General features: G+C 32.0%; 1 protein-coding gene across 2 annotated transcripts in view; it reads left to right on the top strand.

Moving 5' to 3' along the window:
• Window positions 1–9,480: 9,480 nt before the first annotated feature.
• Window positions 9,481–13,559, top strand: part of LOC123661505 (proton-coupled folate transporter-like) — a 35,558-nt gene continuing 31,479 nt past the window's right edge. For both annotated transcript variants that reach the window (XM_045596463.1, XM_045596464.1), the window contains exon 1: window positions 9,481–10,471. In XM_045596463.1, the coding sequence (XP_045452419.1) occupies window positions 9,496–10,471 (976 nt within the window). In that variant the 5' untranslated portion in view covers window positions 9,481–9,495. The remainder of the gene's footprint in view (window positions 10,472–13,559) is intronic.

The raw sequence follows: 13,559 nt of genomic DNA on the forward strand, positions 1-13,559 counted from the left end.
GCTTTTTGAAAGTTAAGCTTGAATTAAACATACAAAAGCCATACAAAATTTTAATAAACGTATTGGTAGCGTTAAATATTACTATCTAGTAACTACTAAGAACCTGTAAAGCAAATACAATAATTTACTTAATTGCCTTTCATATTTCTGACATCGTTTACGGGATTACAACGATACAAAAGGTACCAAATAATTTAGACATTTTAGTACCGGATTGGAATATACAAAGATTGCCGACCTTTTTCTGTAATTATTACATAAAAGTCCTTGATATTATGTGTACATGGATTACATGGTGTTTGCTATTTATGTAAAATAAACCGCACAATTATGTGACTGTGTGGTATTGCTTTACAATTTTAGTAGGCGCTATTTTCAATACCTCAATTTATTATTTGTTTGACTAGGGCGGCAAACAAGCTTACGGCCCTTAATGGTAAGCTTTTACCGTTTATTTACTTTTATCAATGTAAAAGGACCTTTGAGGAAAGATCTTACCACCGAGAGCCTCGTAATTGTTGAAATATTGAGTGTGGGTTACAAAATATAACATAACATAACAATACACTTTATTGTACACCAAAACGGAAATAATACATATCAGATTGATTTTAACAGAGTATCATAAGGTACAAAGGGTGGCCTTATCGCTGAAAAGCGATCTCTTCCAGGCAACCTAGGGCAAAGGAGATGGTATTGTGACGGTGTAGGTGTACAAATTGAGACATAAACGTTTAAATATATTTACTTATACACATACACATATAGGTACAAACATACATACATAAATACATACATACATAGATACATAAATACGTACATACAAACATACATACATATATATAATTTTGTTTACTTTGAATATCAAGAAAAAGCTTCCTGACAGCCTTTTTAAAAATAGAAAGCGATTGTACACGTCTAATATGCAAGGGTAAAGAATTCCAAAGTCGCGAAGCTTGAACAGTGAAAGATTTACTTGTAGTATAAAAGCAAGAGGAGTGAGAGGGAATTTTAAGAAGTAAGCTATCCTCAGAACGAAGACTGCGTATATATATTTAAAATATTATTCTAAAAAGATATACCTATATAAGACAAAAAAATAAATAAGACGGTAGCATAAAATTAACCACTATTTTATTTATTCTTTGAGCCTTTGTGTTTGTGTTGTCCTAAGCCAAAGCACGTGATACCATCTCGTTAAAGGTTCTGAAGATATCGGTGATTTTTTTATAACTCCAATTTTTTCACAATTTTATATTTATAGTTTAAAAAAAAAACACTCAAATGTTTTGCCTATATACGAACAATTTACTCTAAGGTACAATGGACTATTAGCATTAGTATTCATTAAATACGGTCAATTTTCTATAATTATCGATAATTTAATATCTGTGATATATTATAATGAATCCATATTAAATCTGCTTACCGCACGCATTATTTGCATATATTTTAAATTATTAGTATCGTTATTACCGCATTTGAAACGTATTCAAATGGAATGTTTTTTTTTTTGTATTCATTTCTGATAAACGTTCTTTGTTACAAATTAATTGCTACAGTTCTACACAATTGGAATCATTAACTTTATTTTAATCACTCACTAACTTCTGCGAGCAACTTCGTCCGCGTGGAACTTTAAAGGGGGACAATTCTGTAATACATGATTTTTGCGAAAGTTTAACAGTTCAAGCGGCGTTCACGCAGCGCATGCAGCGGAAGCTCTCAAAAAAAAAAAAACCATTTTGAAACATTCTTCATTGGTGCTCCGCTCCTATTAGGCTTAGCGTGATGATATATATAACAAACAAACAAACAAGCAAGCAAGCAAGCAAGCTATTTAATTATAATAATTTTTTGCGATGCTATGATAAAATTATTATAATGAATAAATAAATTATAATAATTTTTTTGGCAAGTCTACAATAAAAATTTCATTTAATGAAATATAAAACTATAGTAATACTGTCTCAAACCAATTTTGTCTAAATAAATCAAACAGCATGCCTGTAGAAGGAGATCCCTAATATATAATATTATAAATGTGAATGTAAGTTTGTTTGTTACGCTTTCAAGCGAAAACAACTCAACCAATCGTTATGTAATTTTGTACACATATTCTTGGAGGTATTAGAAGTAAAATAGGATACTTTTTATAAAAAAATCTATGTAAGTGAAGCCGCAGGTAAAAGCTAGTATAAAATAATTTGGCTGATTAATTTTCATTCCATTTTATTTCTTGCATAATTCATATGAATGAGACCTTAAAGGCTTGTTTGAAATCATATTGTAAAATAATAAAGTAAATATGTATATATACTAAGTTAGAAATTATAAACACTATTTGCAATCGATAATAAAATACATGTGTATTTAAGTCATAGGGTTACCTTTGGCAATTCGTTTGCCATGTTTTTGGTTTGCCGGCTTCTAAAGGCTACGCTTTTATTGTTTCGGGTGAAATTTCGTAAACACTTTTTTCTCAATTTGGCTACGATAATTAAAATTAATGATAATGAATCTCTTTTGGAGACTAGAGGCTTATCATTCTTTCATTTCGAACATTCTATAGGGTATTCATTATATAGGGTAATTGTAGCGGATACATTTAACTGTAACGAAAAATTTATTATTTATCGTCTACGTCATTATTTTATTGTACGTCATACACATATACGTCTGATTTATACATTGATGTGTTACATAATACAAAATTTCCCTGCTGACGACTATTTCGCTATGCTCTGCTAAATTGTGCTAAATTATGTGTTTCGGAAAACTATAACCGGGGATCTTTAAGTCGCGAGTGAATAAGTTACTTCTAGGTAAGCGTGCTCCATCTTAGACCGCATTTTCACTTAACATCAGGTGAAATAGTGGTCAAACGCATCATTCTATATAAAAAAAAGATTATATGTTTGCTTGTTTGCTGTGTATTTGTTGTGTATTATTTATGCTTGTTTTTTGTACGCCTTGGTTTTATACTGTAAGAGCAATAAATGTTAACAGAAATCTAATTTATAAAATTCCCGTGTCGCGGTATTTGTAGTTAAACTCCTCCGAAACGGCTTGACCGTTTCTCATGAAATTTTGTGTGCAAATTGGGTAGGTCTGAGAATCGAACAACATCTTTTTTTCATCCACCTAAATGTTAAGGGTAGTCCACCCCAATTTTTTTTTTAATTTTTAGATAATTGATTTATGTTTATTTTATTATGATTTGGCGTTGAAAAATACATACAACCCTAAATTTTCACCCTTAAACCACCAACCGCTATTTTTAAATAGCGTTTAGCAGCAAGACAACGTTTGCCGAGTCAGCTAATAAATATATAAAAAGGGAAGTTCCACTAGAATCATTCATTTCTTAAGTCCTTTTCTTAGTCTAATATACATAAATGAACTGACATTTTACGTTAATAGGACATTTGAGATATACGTCGTTTATTTATAAAGTTCTCTATTGTGAATACAAGATTGGTTTAGGATAAACAAATTAGTTTTGAACGTCAATAATTGTATTTGCACGCAAACGAAAAAAAACCGACTTCAAATACATCGACAAGTAATGCAACGTAGGTAGACGAAAAAATAGTCAAGTAAATACGCATTATCAAAGATTACTCAAAAAGTTGTTATCAGATCTCGATGAAATTTAAATTTGATCACATGATAAATATCAGCTTTTGATTAAATTAAAAATCATCAAAATCGGTACACTAAATAAAAAGTTATGCGGTATAATACAACGTAGGTCGACGAAAAAATTGTCGAGTAAAAACGCATTATTAGATATGTATAACTCAAAAAGTACTTGTGAATGACAGACAACACCTGTCGATTAAAAAAAATTGTCGAAATCGGTCCATCTAGTCAAAAGTACTGAAATAACATATAAAAAAATAAAAAAATATAGTTGAATTGAGAACTCCTTCTCCTCCTTCCTCCTTTTTTGGTAGTCGCTTAAAAAAATCAAACGCGTTGTCTATGCGTTGCCAAGTTGTTAAGCATCTGAGTTATGATTTGGAAATAAACGACGAGAGCCTTATTGTAAATCAAAATTGTAACTCAAAGTTTGCGACTGCGTAAAGTAATCCTCTCCTTTCTAGGTTAAGCAATTCGCATGTATATAGAAACGATTGAGTCGGAGATGCAGGTTCGATCCCCGCTGGAACGGTCGATTCTTGATATGATATTAAAAAATGTTTAGAATTCCTAATGTGTGGGTAACGCAAAAATAAAATCGTACAAAGTATGTAGTTAGTTAATAATTTTGATAAAAATAAATTATGTTGTATATCTGTTAGTACTATAATATTAAAGTTTAAATATAGGAACGATTATTTAATGTGTGTCTATTTTTATATTTTTGTACAAAAAAAAATATTTTTAATTTTAAGTAATTAAGGTACGACGTAATTAATTTATCGATTGTAATCTATATATTTGACTATTAATTGATATAAATGAACAGCCTACCGTTCAAACGTACATTTGATAAAAATAAAAATTCACCATTTGAAATTGTAATTAAGGGTAATGCACCTTCTTGATAAAATTTTATCATTAGCAGACGTACTTAAAAATAAAAAGAAACGTAAACGAGCGGTAGATACTTAAAGAAATACTTTTAAATATAGGTAGTACAAACATTATATGAAATTTTGTCAGAAAATTAAAAACAAATTGATTTTGACTATTTATGTTCAGAAATCGTGACACACACACACACACACACACATCAGCCTATTGCAGTTCTCTGCCAGACATAGGCCTCCACAAGTTCGCGCCAAAAATAGCGTGAACGTGTTTTTTGCCCACGCTAGGCAGGCGAGTTGGTGACCGCAGGGCTGGCTTTGTCGCACCGAAGACGCTGATGCCCGTCTTCGGTGTGTGTACTTCAAAGCCAGCAGTTGGATGGTTATCCTGCCGTTGGACGGCTTTTTAAGTTCCAAGGTGGTAGTGGAACTGTGTTATCCCTTAATCACCTCTTACGGTACCCACAGGAAGAGAGTGGGTGGCTGTATTCTTTGCTACCATAGCCACACAAATTGTGACATTATTACTAAAGTATATTTAAAAGAAATAAAAAAAAGATTACTGTTACAAATACTTTTTATACAGATGTAACTAGTAATTCTAATATTAGTGACTTTTTTATCATCACTGACCCTTTTTTTACCCGACTGCCAAGGAAGGGTTATGTTTTTCGCGCGTATCTTGTATGTATGTATGTTTGTATGTAATATTCTTTACTACCTCATATTTCCAGAACCACTGGACGGATTTACATAATTGAGGTATCGTTAGGTTCGTCTTAGCTGCCCAAGTGTTCTTAGATAGGTGTCATTTAAAAAAAATCAAACATGGCGGCTGCGCGAAGCCATTGTAGTTAATGAAAAAAAAAATTTTTTTCTCGAATACTACAATATGGGTATCAAATTGATGGGCATAATACAAGGATTTTAAAAAGGTATATCATGATTATTATTACTGTAATACTAATAAAGAAATACAATATTACAGTTTAAAAAATGTGGACTTTGCTCTTTCCCACGCCTATGCCATGCCAAACTCGCCTCCTAGGCGACGATCAATTCCGGGGTGTAGCCTTTCTAATAAAATACAAGGGTTAAAAAAAACATACAATTAAAATTACAAATAGAAATTAATAAATGTCACACCAATTTACAATTACATTAATAAAATCAATAACAAATACATAATACCAAATTCAAAGAAATAATTTTAATAATAATTTCATTATATTAAAACTAATAGTTGTTGACTTAGCAGTCACCTATTTGCTAAAGTCCAGGCTTACGTTGCTTTGAGCAGAGTGAGATCTTTCTCCGGGCTTGCTATCAGTTCTCTTGACCCTAAAAAATTACTTAATCAACCACATGATGTAAACCGTTTTAATGAATTATACCGATTACGTAATTTGTGTGACTAAAAAGACATAAATAAAATAATAATTGAAAAAAAAAACAAAAAACCCGCCTGCGTGAAGAACAACTAATAGAAAATCAACTGAAACTGCTGATTTTGTTTTTTAATTATTATTTTTTATTTTTATTTTTTACCAATACAAAAAATATTGCTAAAACTGAAGGATAAGTCAAATCATTCTCTCTTTGTACATGTCTCCGACTGCATGTTATGTACGACGTTGCATAAAGTTTCGAAGGACTACCGTATTAATATATTTTAAATGTACAGCACAAAATGTTTGATATTGTTTCTATTTATTTCGCTGACTTTGTGTGCATATTGAATTTTTATCTTGTTCCAGCTTTTTAACCGACTTCCAAAAAAGGAGGAGGTTCTCAATTCGACTGTATTTTTTTTTTTTTTTTATGTATGTTACATCAGAACTTTTGATCGGGTAGACCGATTTCGACAAATTTTGTTTTAATCGAAAGGTGGTGTGTGCCAATTGGTCCCATTTTAATTTATTTGAGATCTAACAACTACTTTTCGAGTTATATCTAATAATGCGTTTTTACTTGACGCTTTTTTCGTCGACCTATGTTGTATTATACCGCATAACTTTCTACTGGATGTACCGATTTTGATAATTCTTTTTTTGTTAGAAAGGGGATATCCCTAGTTTGGTATCGTGATAAGGAAACCAGGATTTGATGATGGAATCCTAGAGAAATCGAGGGAAACTCTCGAAAATCCGTAATAACTTTTTACTGGGTGTACCGATTTTGATAATTTTTAATTTAATCGAAAGCTGATGTTTATCATGTGGTCACATATAAATTTTATCGAGATCTGATAACTACTTTTTGAGTAATCTTTGATAACGCGTAGTTTCTTGACTATTTTTTCGTCGATCTACGTTGTATTACTCTTCGATGTAATTGAAGTCGGTTTTTTTTTTCGTTTGTGAGTAAACACAATTATTCAGTTGATTTTCTATTAGTTGTTCTTCACGCAGGCGGGGTTTTTTTTTTTTAAATTATTATTTTATGTCACGTATATGTAGAAATACCGAAGTTTCGTGCCATCAGCACTATGGAAGCTATACAAAACCCTCATTTTTAACGGTTTGCTTTTTGTTGTTATAAAATATAACATATTCTGAAATTTCGCTCGTTAGTTTTTTATATCAAGCGATATGGAAAATGTAGAAAAAATATTCCTTAAAAAAATAAAATAAACTTAAAGTTCTGACTGAATAAGATATAAGCTTTCCGAACGTATTTTCTGCTGGCTTGGAAACAGCTTTAAACTTCTGTAATATAACAGACTTGGGTACATTATTGGCCTACAGTTTGCCGATAAGATGGTTAGGTTAGGTTAGCAGAAACCTACTGGGACACCAATATGTCGTAATCAAAGCTCTTAATAAAAAATGGCAGGCTTTACGTATCTTTTACACAAGGAAAAGTCGACATTGTTATACAATTATAAACACTTTAACCATGTCAAATATAAAACATAAATGTTACAAATTTATTACACACAAACGTAATATACCACATACTTAATATGTACGATTTTTATTTTTGTGTTAACCACACATTAGGAATTCTAAACATTTTTGAATAGCATATCAAAAATTGACCGCTGCAGCGGGGATCGAACCCGCGTCTCCGACTGACCGTGTCGGCGCTCTAACAAAAAGTAAGTAGTATAAAATAAATTTAAATATTAAGTTTTAAAAATGAACTGTTTTTGGTATGTATATAAAGTAATATATATGTGTGTGTATATATGTAAATTTCGTGTCACGATGTATGTTAGCGATAAACTCTGAAACTGCTGAATCAATCTTTATCAAATTGTGTACGCATCTGTAAATCGGTCCAACTCGGGAGATCGGTTTTATCTCAATTATTGATCTCAATATTTGCTATTGCAAATTAAATGTTTATTATACGACTTTAGTGTGTATTTAACGGTTAGTTCCATAAAATCCTAATTGATGGCGGTTTAGAATCTAAGTTGTGCAGATATCCAGTAGATGACGCCGTATTTTTATTTCTAGATTATAGATGGCGCGTTTGAATATAGAATTTACATATATTTTAATAAATCATAGTACATTACTGATCCACAGCAACGCGTGGCTGGGTAGTATAATTAGGTATATATGCTAGTTATAAAATAAAAAAAAGAAACTGTATTTATAAAAACTTCAACGTTTGGTGGCCAAATTAAAGACGACAGATGGACGAGGACGATTTACTGAGGTAAGACATAGCAGGAAATATCCTCATAATCTGGTATCTTTTGCGTACCACCATCATTTTTTAAGTATTTAAATATTAAAGATGCCAACTCTTATAGATTTTTATTTACAATCATAAATGTGATACTAACATTCTGGCTGTAACTCTTTCATCTGTGTTATTGCAAAATATATTGTGTAAAAGTATGCTGAAAATATTACACGTAACTACGAGTATGTCAAAATAATATATTTTTGTTCATCTTTAATTAAAAAAATTAAAAGGTACATTTTTTCAAAATTATTTCGTAAATATTTAGATATAAAATATCATAAACAGTATTACATCACACTTATTATTATATTTGAAGATTAAATTGCAATATAATTTAATTTTTAAATATATTTAAAAAGTGATTATTTTTCTAAGGTTTATTAAAATTCTTAAGAACGTAATTTACTCTTTTTTATTAAACGTTATCTTACTTTTGCCCACTGATTCGATTTTTTTTTTTGTTTTAGATTCAAATTATCTGTATCTGACGTTTCTGGACTCCTAGGAATCGAGACGCAAGTCGTGAAATCTAGATCATTAGAGAACATTAAAGTGAAATATTAACTACATAAGGCTTATAATATTATTATTAATACTATTTATAAATAAAGAACTATTGCCATTAAAATATTTAAAAATATTTTATGTCACAATAATTCAATTGGAAACCTTGAAGTAAAATAACTTTTTCTTTATGTGGTCATTCACAAATTATAACCATTGTCAATGGCATCTAATTTCAATCATTACGCAATTTCCATCTTGACCGACTTCGTAGAAAAATTGGGACGTGTATGTACGTGACGTCTGTAAATTGCAATCGAATTGATTAAAACACGTATTCTTAGTACTTCGATTATAAAAAATAAATTTGCCACACTATCTATAATCGTATATCAAATATTTGTCAAGGTAAAACATGGGAAAGATATTCGGTAATAAACACCTTTATTGTAGTTTGTTTATACACTCGTGGTGTTTGTCAAATCTGTGTTATAACATGATAAAATACAAGCGTTGACTGCAGCCAGCTGATCGCAGTAGTCGTGCTTTACTCGACCAAAACAGTCGCTGCGATACTACTTAACTGGCAATCAGAAGTCGCACGCGCAACCGATCGCTCGCGACTAATTCTATTTCAAATTCAGTAATATATTTGTATACTAATATTTACACACACGTACATAATAATAAAAATATATATGTGTAGTATGTTAAAAACAAATGAACGTTACACAAGCAGTCAGTAATCAAAATGACGTTACGGGTCGAAGTACCCGGAGAAAAGGTCGTGAATTTAGAAGCATGCAAGTGCATATCATATGATAATGAAATAAAAAAATCTGAAACGAAATTAAATGGCCGATTAAAAGAATTTATCAAAAAGACATGGGCTCTGAGATCGAAAGTGACAGTGGAACCGTATGTAATATGTTATGTGTTACCGAGTGTTTTGGCGGGATTAGCGGTACAAAATTTATGTTTAGAGAAATCATGTCTAGTGAATTTGAAATACGACGAACAGACATGTTTGCATATTATGCAGGGTCGTACACACAATTATACGGAACAAGAGAAAAATGTTCAAAAGATGGTAGCGGGTATGACCGCTTGGAGTTTTCCGTTACAGACCGCATTGCCGGGAATACTGGCACTTTTTGTAGGTGCGTGGAGCGATCGTACGGGCAACAGGAAGAGTTTTATGGTGCTTCCAATCTTAGGCAAATTATTATCGATTTTCGGTATTATACTGAGCACAGTTTTCTTCCTTCAAGTTGGTCTAAACGAAACGGCCTTAATCGAAGGACTTCCTCCAGCGCTTGCCGGTGGTCGCGTCGCCATGACGATGGCTGTGTATAGTTATGTTACAGATATTACGAGTGATTCTGAACGGACTTTTCGCTTAGGTATAATCACGGCGATACTGACCCTAAGCAGGCCGATCGGGCTTGCACTTAGTGGTATAATGACGAAACGTTTCGGCTATTACGGTGTTTTTACAGTCGCCTCTATTTTCTACATGACTGGTTTTGTATACATTGTTCTTAGACTGAAGGAAAAGACCCAAAAAAAGATAGATAGCGATGAGTCCCAGACGGTGTTTTCGATGTTCTCAGTGAAGGATTTTGTGGCAACGGTAAACGTTGCGTTCAAAAAGCGCCAAGGATCGAGGCGTATGCAAATCGTACTAGTAATGTTTGCATATATGTTCATCGTTGGACCTGTTTTAGGTAATTGTTTTCGATATTTCTTATCTTTTTTAGTATGTAGCTAAATAGAAGATTTTTATTTTTTTTTCAATTTAATCCGCTTTAATAGAAATCACGATACACGCTGTTTTAGAACAATCTTTATCAAAAAATTCGTACGCTGTATTGTCGCCATAAAAACATACCACATGTGTTCGTATTGCTTGTTTTTATTTTCATTTTACGATCAAATAGAAATTTTCTTTTACATCTTATATTGTACAGCTATAAAGCGACGAATCTCAAACGGCTGTAATTTCACATAATGTATTAAATATAATCGTTTGTATTTATTACAAGTTTATTAACTTCGTTTCTAATCAAAATAAAAATCAAATTTAATAAAATACTGTTTTAACCCTAATTAAACAATTACTTAAAATAATAAAACGTTTAGATATAGAAAGTAAGAAAAAAAAAACAACAAATTAACATTTTATAAATTAATATTTACACAGAAGTCATTTTGACTCTTAAGAAAATATCCGATAAAATCATCGATTATCTCCAATTTTACCTGTTTTAAAATGTCACTCGTAATAAAGTCGGATCAACATTTTTATTATTCTAACAACAAAGAATGTCATCTAACGAATAATATCACCGTTTACTCTTTGTTTAGTAGTAATTATCTGGGGTTAAAGTTCTATAATGATCATCCTTAATAAATAATTAGTCCATAAAGTATTCGTCATGTTTCTGTTTCATTTAAATTATTATCTATAAATGAACGGTTAAGGTGGTTTTGGACAAACTATGGGTAAAATTACTGCCAAATGAGTTTATTAGTCAATTCCAAGTGGTATATATCGAATATTTGGAATTATTTTGAGATTTCTTATAAATCAATTTTATAAGCGAGTTTTATTTTTAAATTTTTTGTTCCTTTTAATTTAATACGCTATTTGATTTTCATCTTTTAAATTATTTAAGAAACTTTTAACTAATTGTTAGTACAATTTAATATTATTATCTTCAAAGTCACGTGTTCGTCTTGCAATATATGAATATTATTTGCGTTTTGAACAATACGATTATTGATAAACACCTATAAACGGCTATAAAATAATTATGGTTTTTAAATGTTGCTTATTTTATACAATGTTAACAGGTAAAATAATAGAATGACAATAATTTTACCTTACAAAAAAAAATCATCGATACAAATAAATAAAATTGGAGTGTCTGTTTGTAATATTAAAATTTAAAATAACCGCTTTTTACTAAATGCAAATGGATGTATGCACGGTATATAAGCTAAAATAACATTTTTTACAATTTTTGTCTGTCTGTCCGTCTGTTTATTCCGACTAATCTCTGAAACAGCTGGACCAATTTTGAAGGGGCTTTCTCAGGCAGACAGCCAATGTAATAAGGAGTAACTTAGGCTACTTTTATTTTCATTACAGCCTATACAGTCCACTGCTGGACATAGGCCTCCACAAGTTTACGTCAAAAATAACGTGAACTCATGTGTTTTGCCCATAGTCACCACGCTGGGCAGGCGGGTTGGTGACCGCAGTACTGGCTTTGTCGCACCAAAGACGCTGCTGCCCGTCTTCGGCCTGTGTATTTCAAAGCCAGCAGTTGGATGGTTATCCCGCCATTGGTCGGCTTCTTAAATTCCAAGATGGTTGTGGAACCTTTTTATCCCTTAGTCGCCTCTTACGACACCCACGGGAAGAGAGGGGGTGGCTAAATTCTTTAGTGCCGTAGCCACACAGCACACTTTTATTTTAGATTTTTTTTAATTTCCACGCGGACGAAGTCACGGGCACAGCTAGTTACGAATAAAATACGATTTAACGTTGGTCCCGCGTTGAACTTTACCTCTTGATATGTTTATGTAGACAAAACTTTGGTAGTAAATCATTTGACTTCTTTATGTGTTTTGAACTAGTAACGAAGTATACATAAAATTATTTTGTTACTTATATTTTCGACGTCTTATATTTTAATGTGTACATATATACAATTTTAAAAGATTATCTGTCGTTTCAAGTAGGAAATGAAACTGATATGTACTTTTCTTTATAAAACGTTTACAAAGAGCACGTGATTTTATATAGAGGTACATAATTATTATACATTAATATAATCAGTTATAAAATTTATAAAAACAACAAATATTAACAGTAGTAGGTACCCGCCCCATCTCAAATGAGGATTTCATAAAGAAGCTTTAAATTCACCACGCTAAATTTTGTAAATTAATAAAAATGTTATTTTAATTTTGTAGTTCTGGTCGTTAATTTGAAGATAAACGTGTTAAGACTTTTTTCGTTAAATAGATATTTTTTTGTCATTCTCGTTAACGTTACAGGAGTTGGATCTTGAATAATATATTCCAAGATACAAAAACTAGGCAAATTTCATGTAGCATTGCATAAAACAATCATTTTAGATACAGTACAGCAACTATTTTAAATGACTTTATACGTCTTTCTTTGTATGTATCAGTTTTGTTACGTTTCTTTATAGTGAACAATAAAGAGAAATTATTATTATTAGTGACCAGTGGTCGAAATTCGGACATAATTAAGATAAATTATAAGTTTGAACATTAAACAAAAGAATACCTATATACCTATGCTTATATGTGTCAACTACATGGTAGTGTCATCGCTTAAGTCTGTAATATTCCACTACTGGGCATAGGTCTCTTTCCCCGTGTAGGAGACGGATGAGAGCTTAATCCACCACGCAGCTCCAATGCGGGTTGGCGGATATATTCCCTACTATGAATAACGGTCGCTATTAGGTGTACATGATAACAAGCGCGACCGACGTCTTAACGTGCTCACCGAGGCACGGTGGGGAGACCCACAAGGACTGCAGAAACACCCAGACCACGGCATACACCTGTATGGCCGATACAAACGTTTGTCATGTGCGGGGATCGAACCCGCAACCGTCAGTGCAACAAGCACAATCCATGGCTGTGACCGTTGCGCTAAGGCGGCGCGGCGTCATGACACGGACGGCGGCAACATGGCAGTGTGTTCTGCGAGACAGTAATGTCCCAGAAGGAATGACGAGCGGATGAGAGATTAGGCCACCGAAGAGGCCT

Source organism: Melitaea cinxia, chromosome 17, assembly GCF_905220565.1.
Source record: "Melitaea cinxia chromosome 17, ilMelCinx1.1, whole genome shotgun sequence".
In the NCBI taxonomy this organism is placed as follows: Eukaryota; Metazoa; Arthropoda; class Insecta; order Lepidoptera; family Nymphalidae; genus Melitaea; species Melitaea cinxia.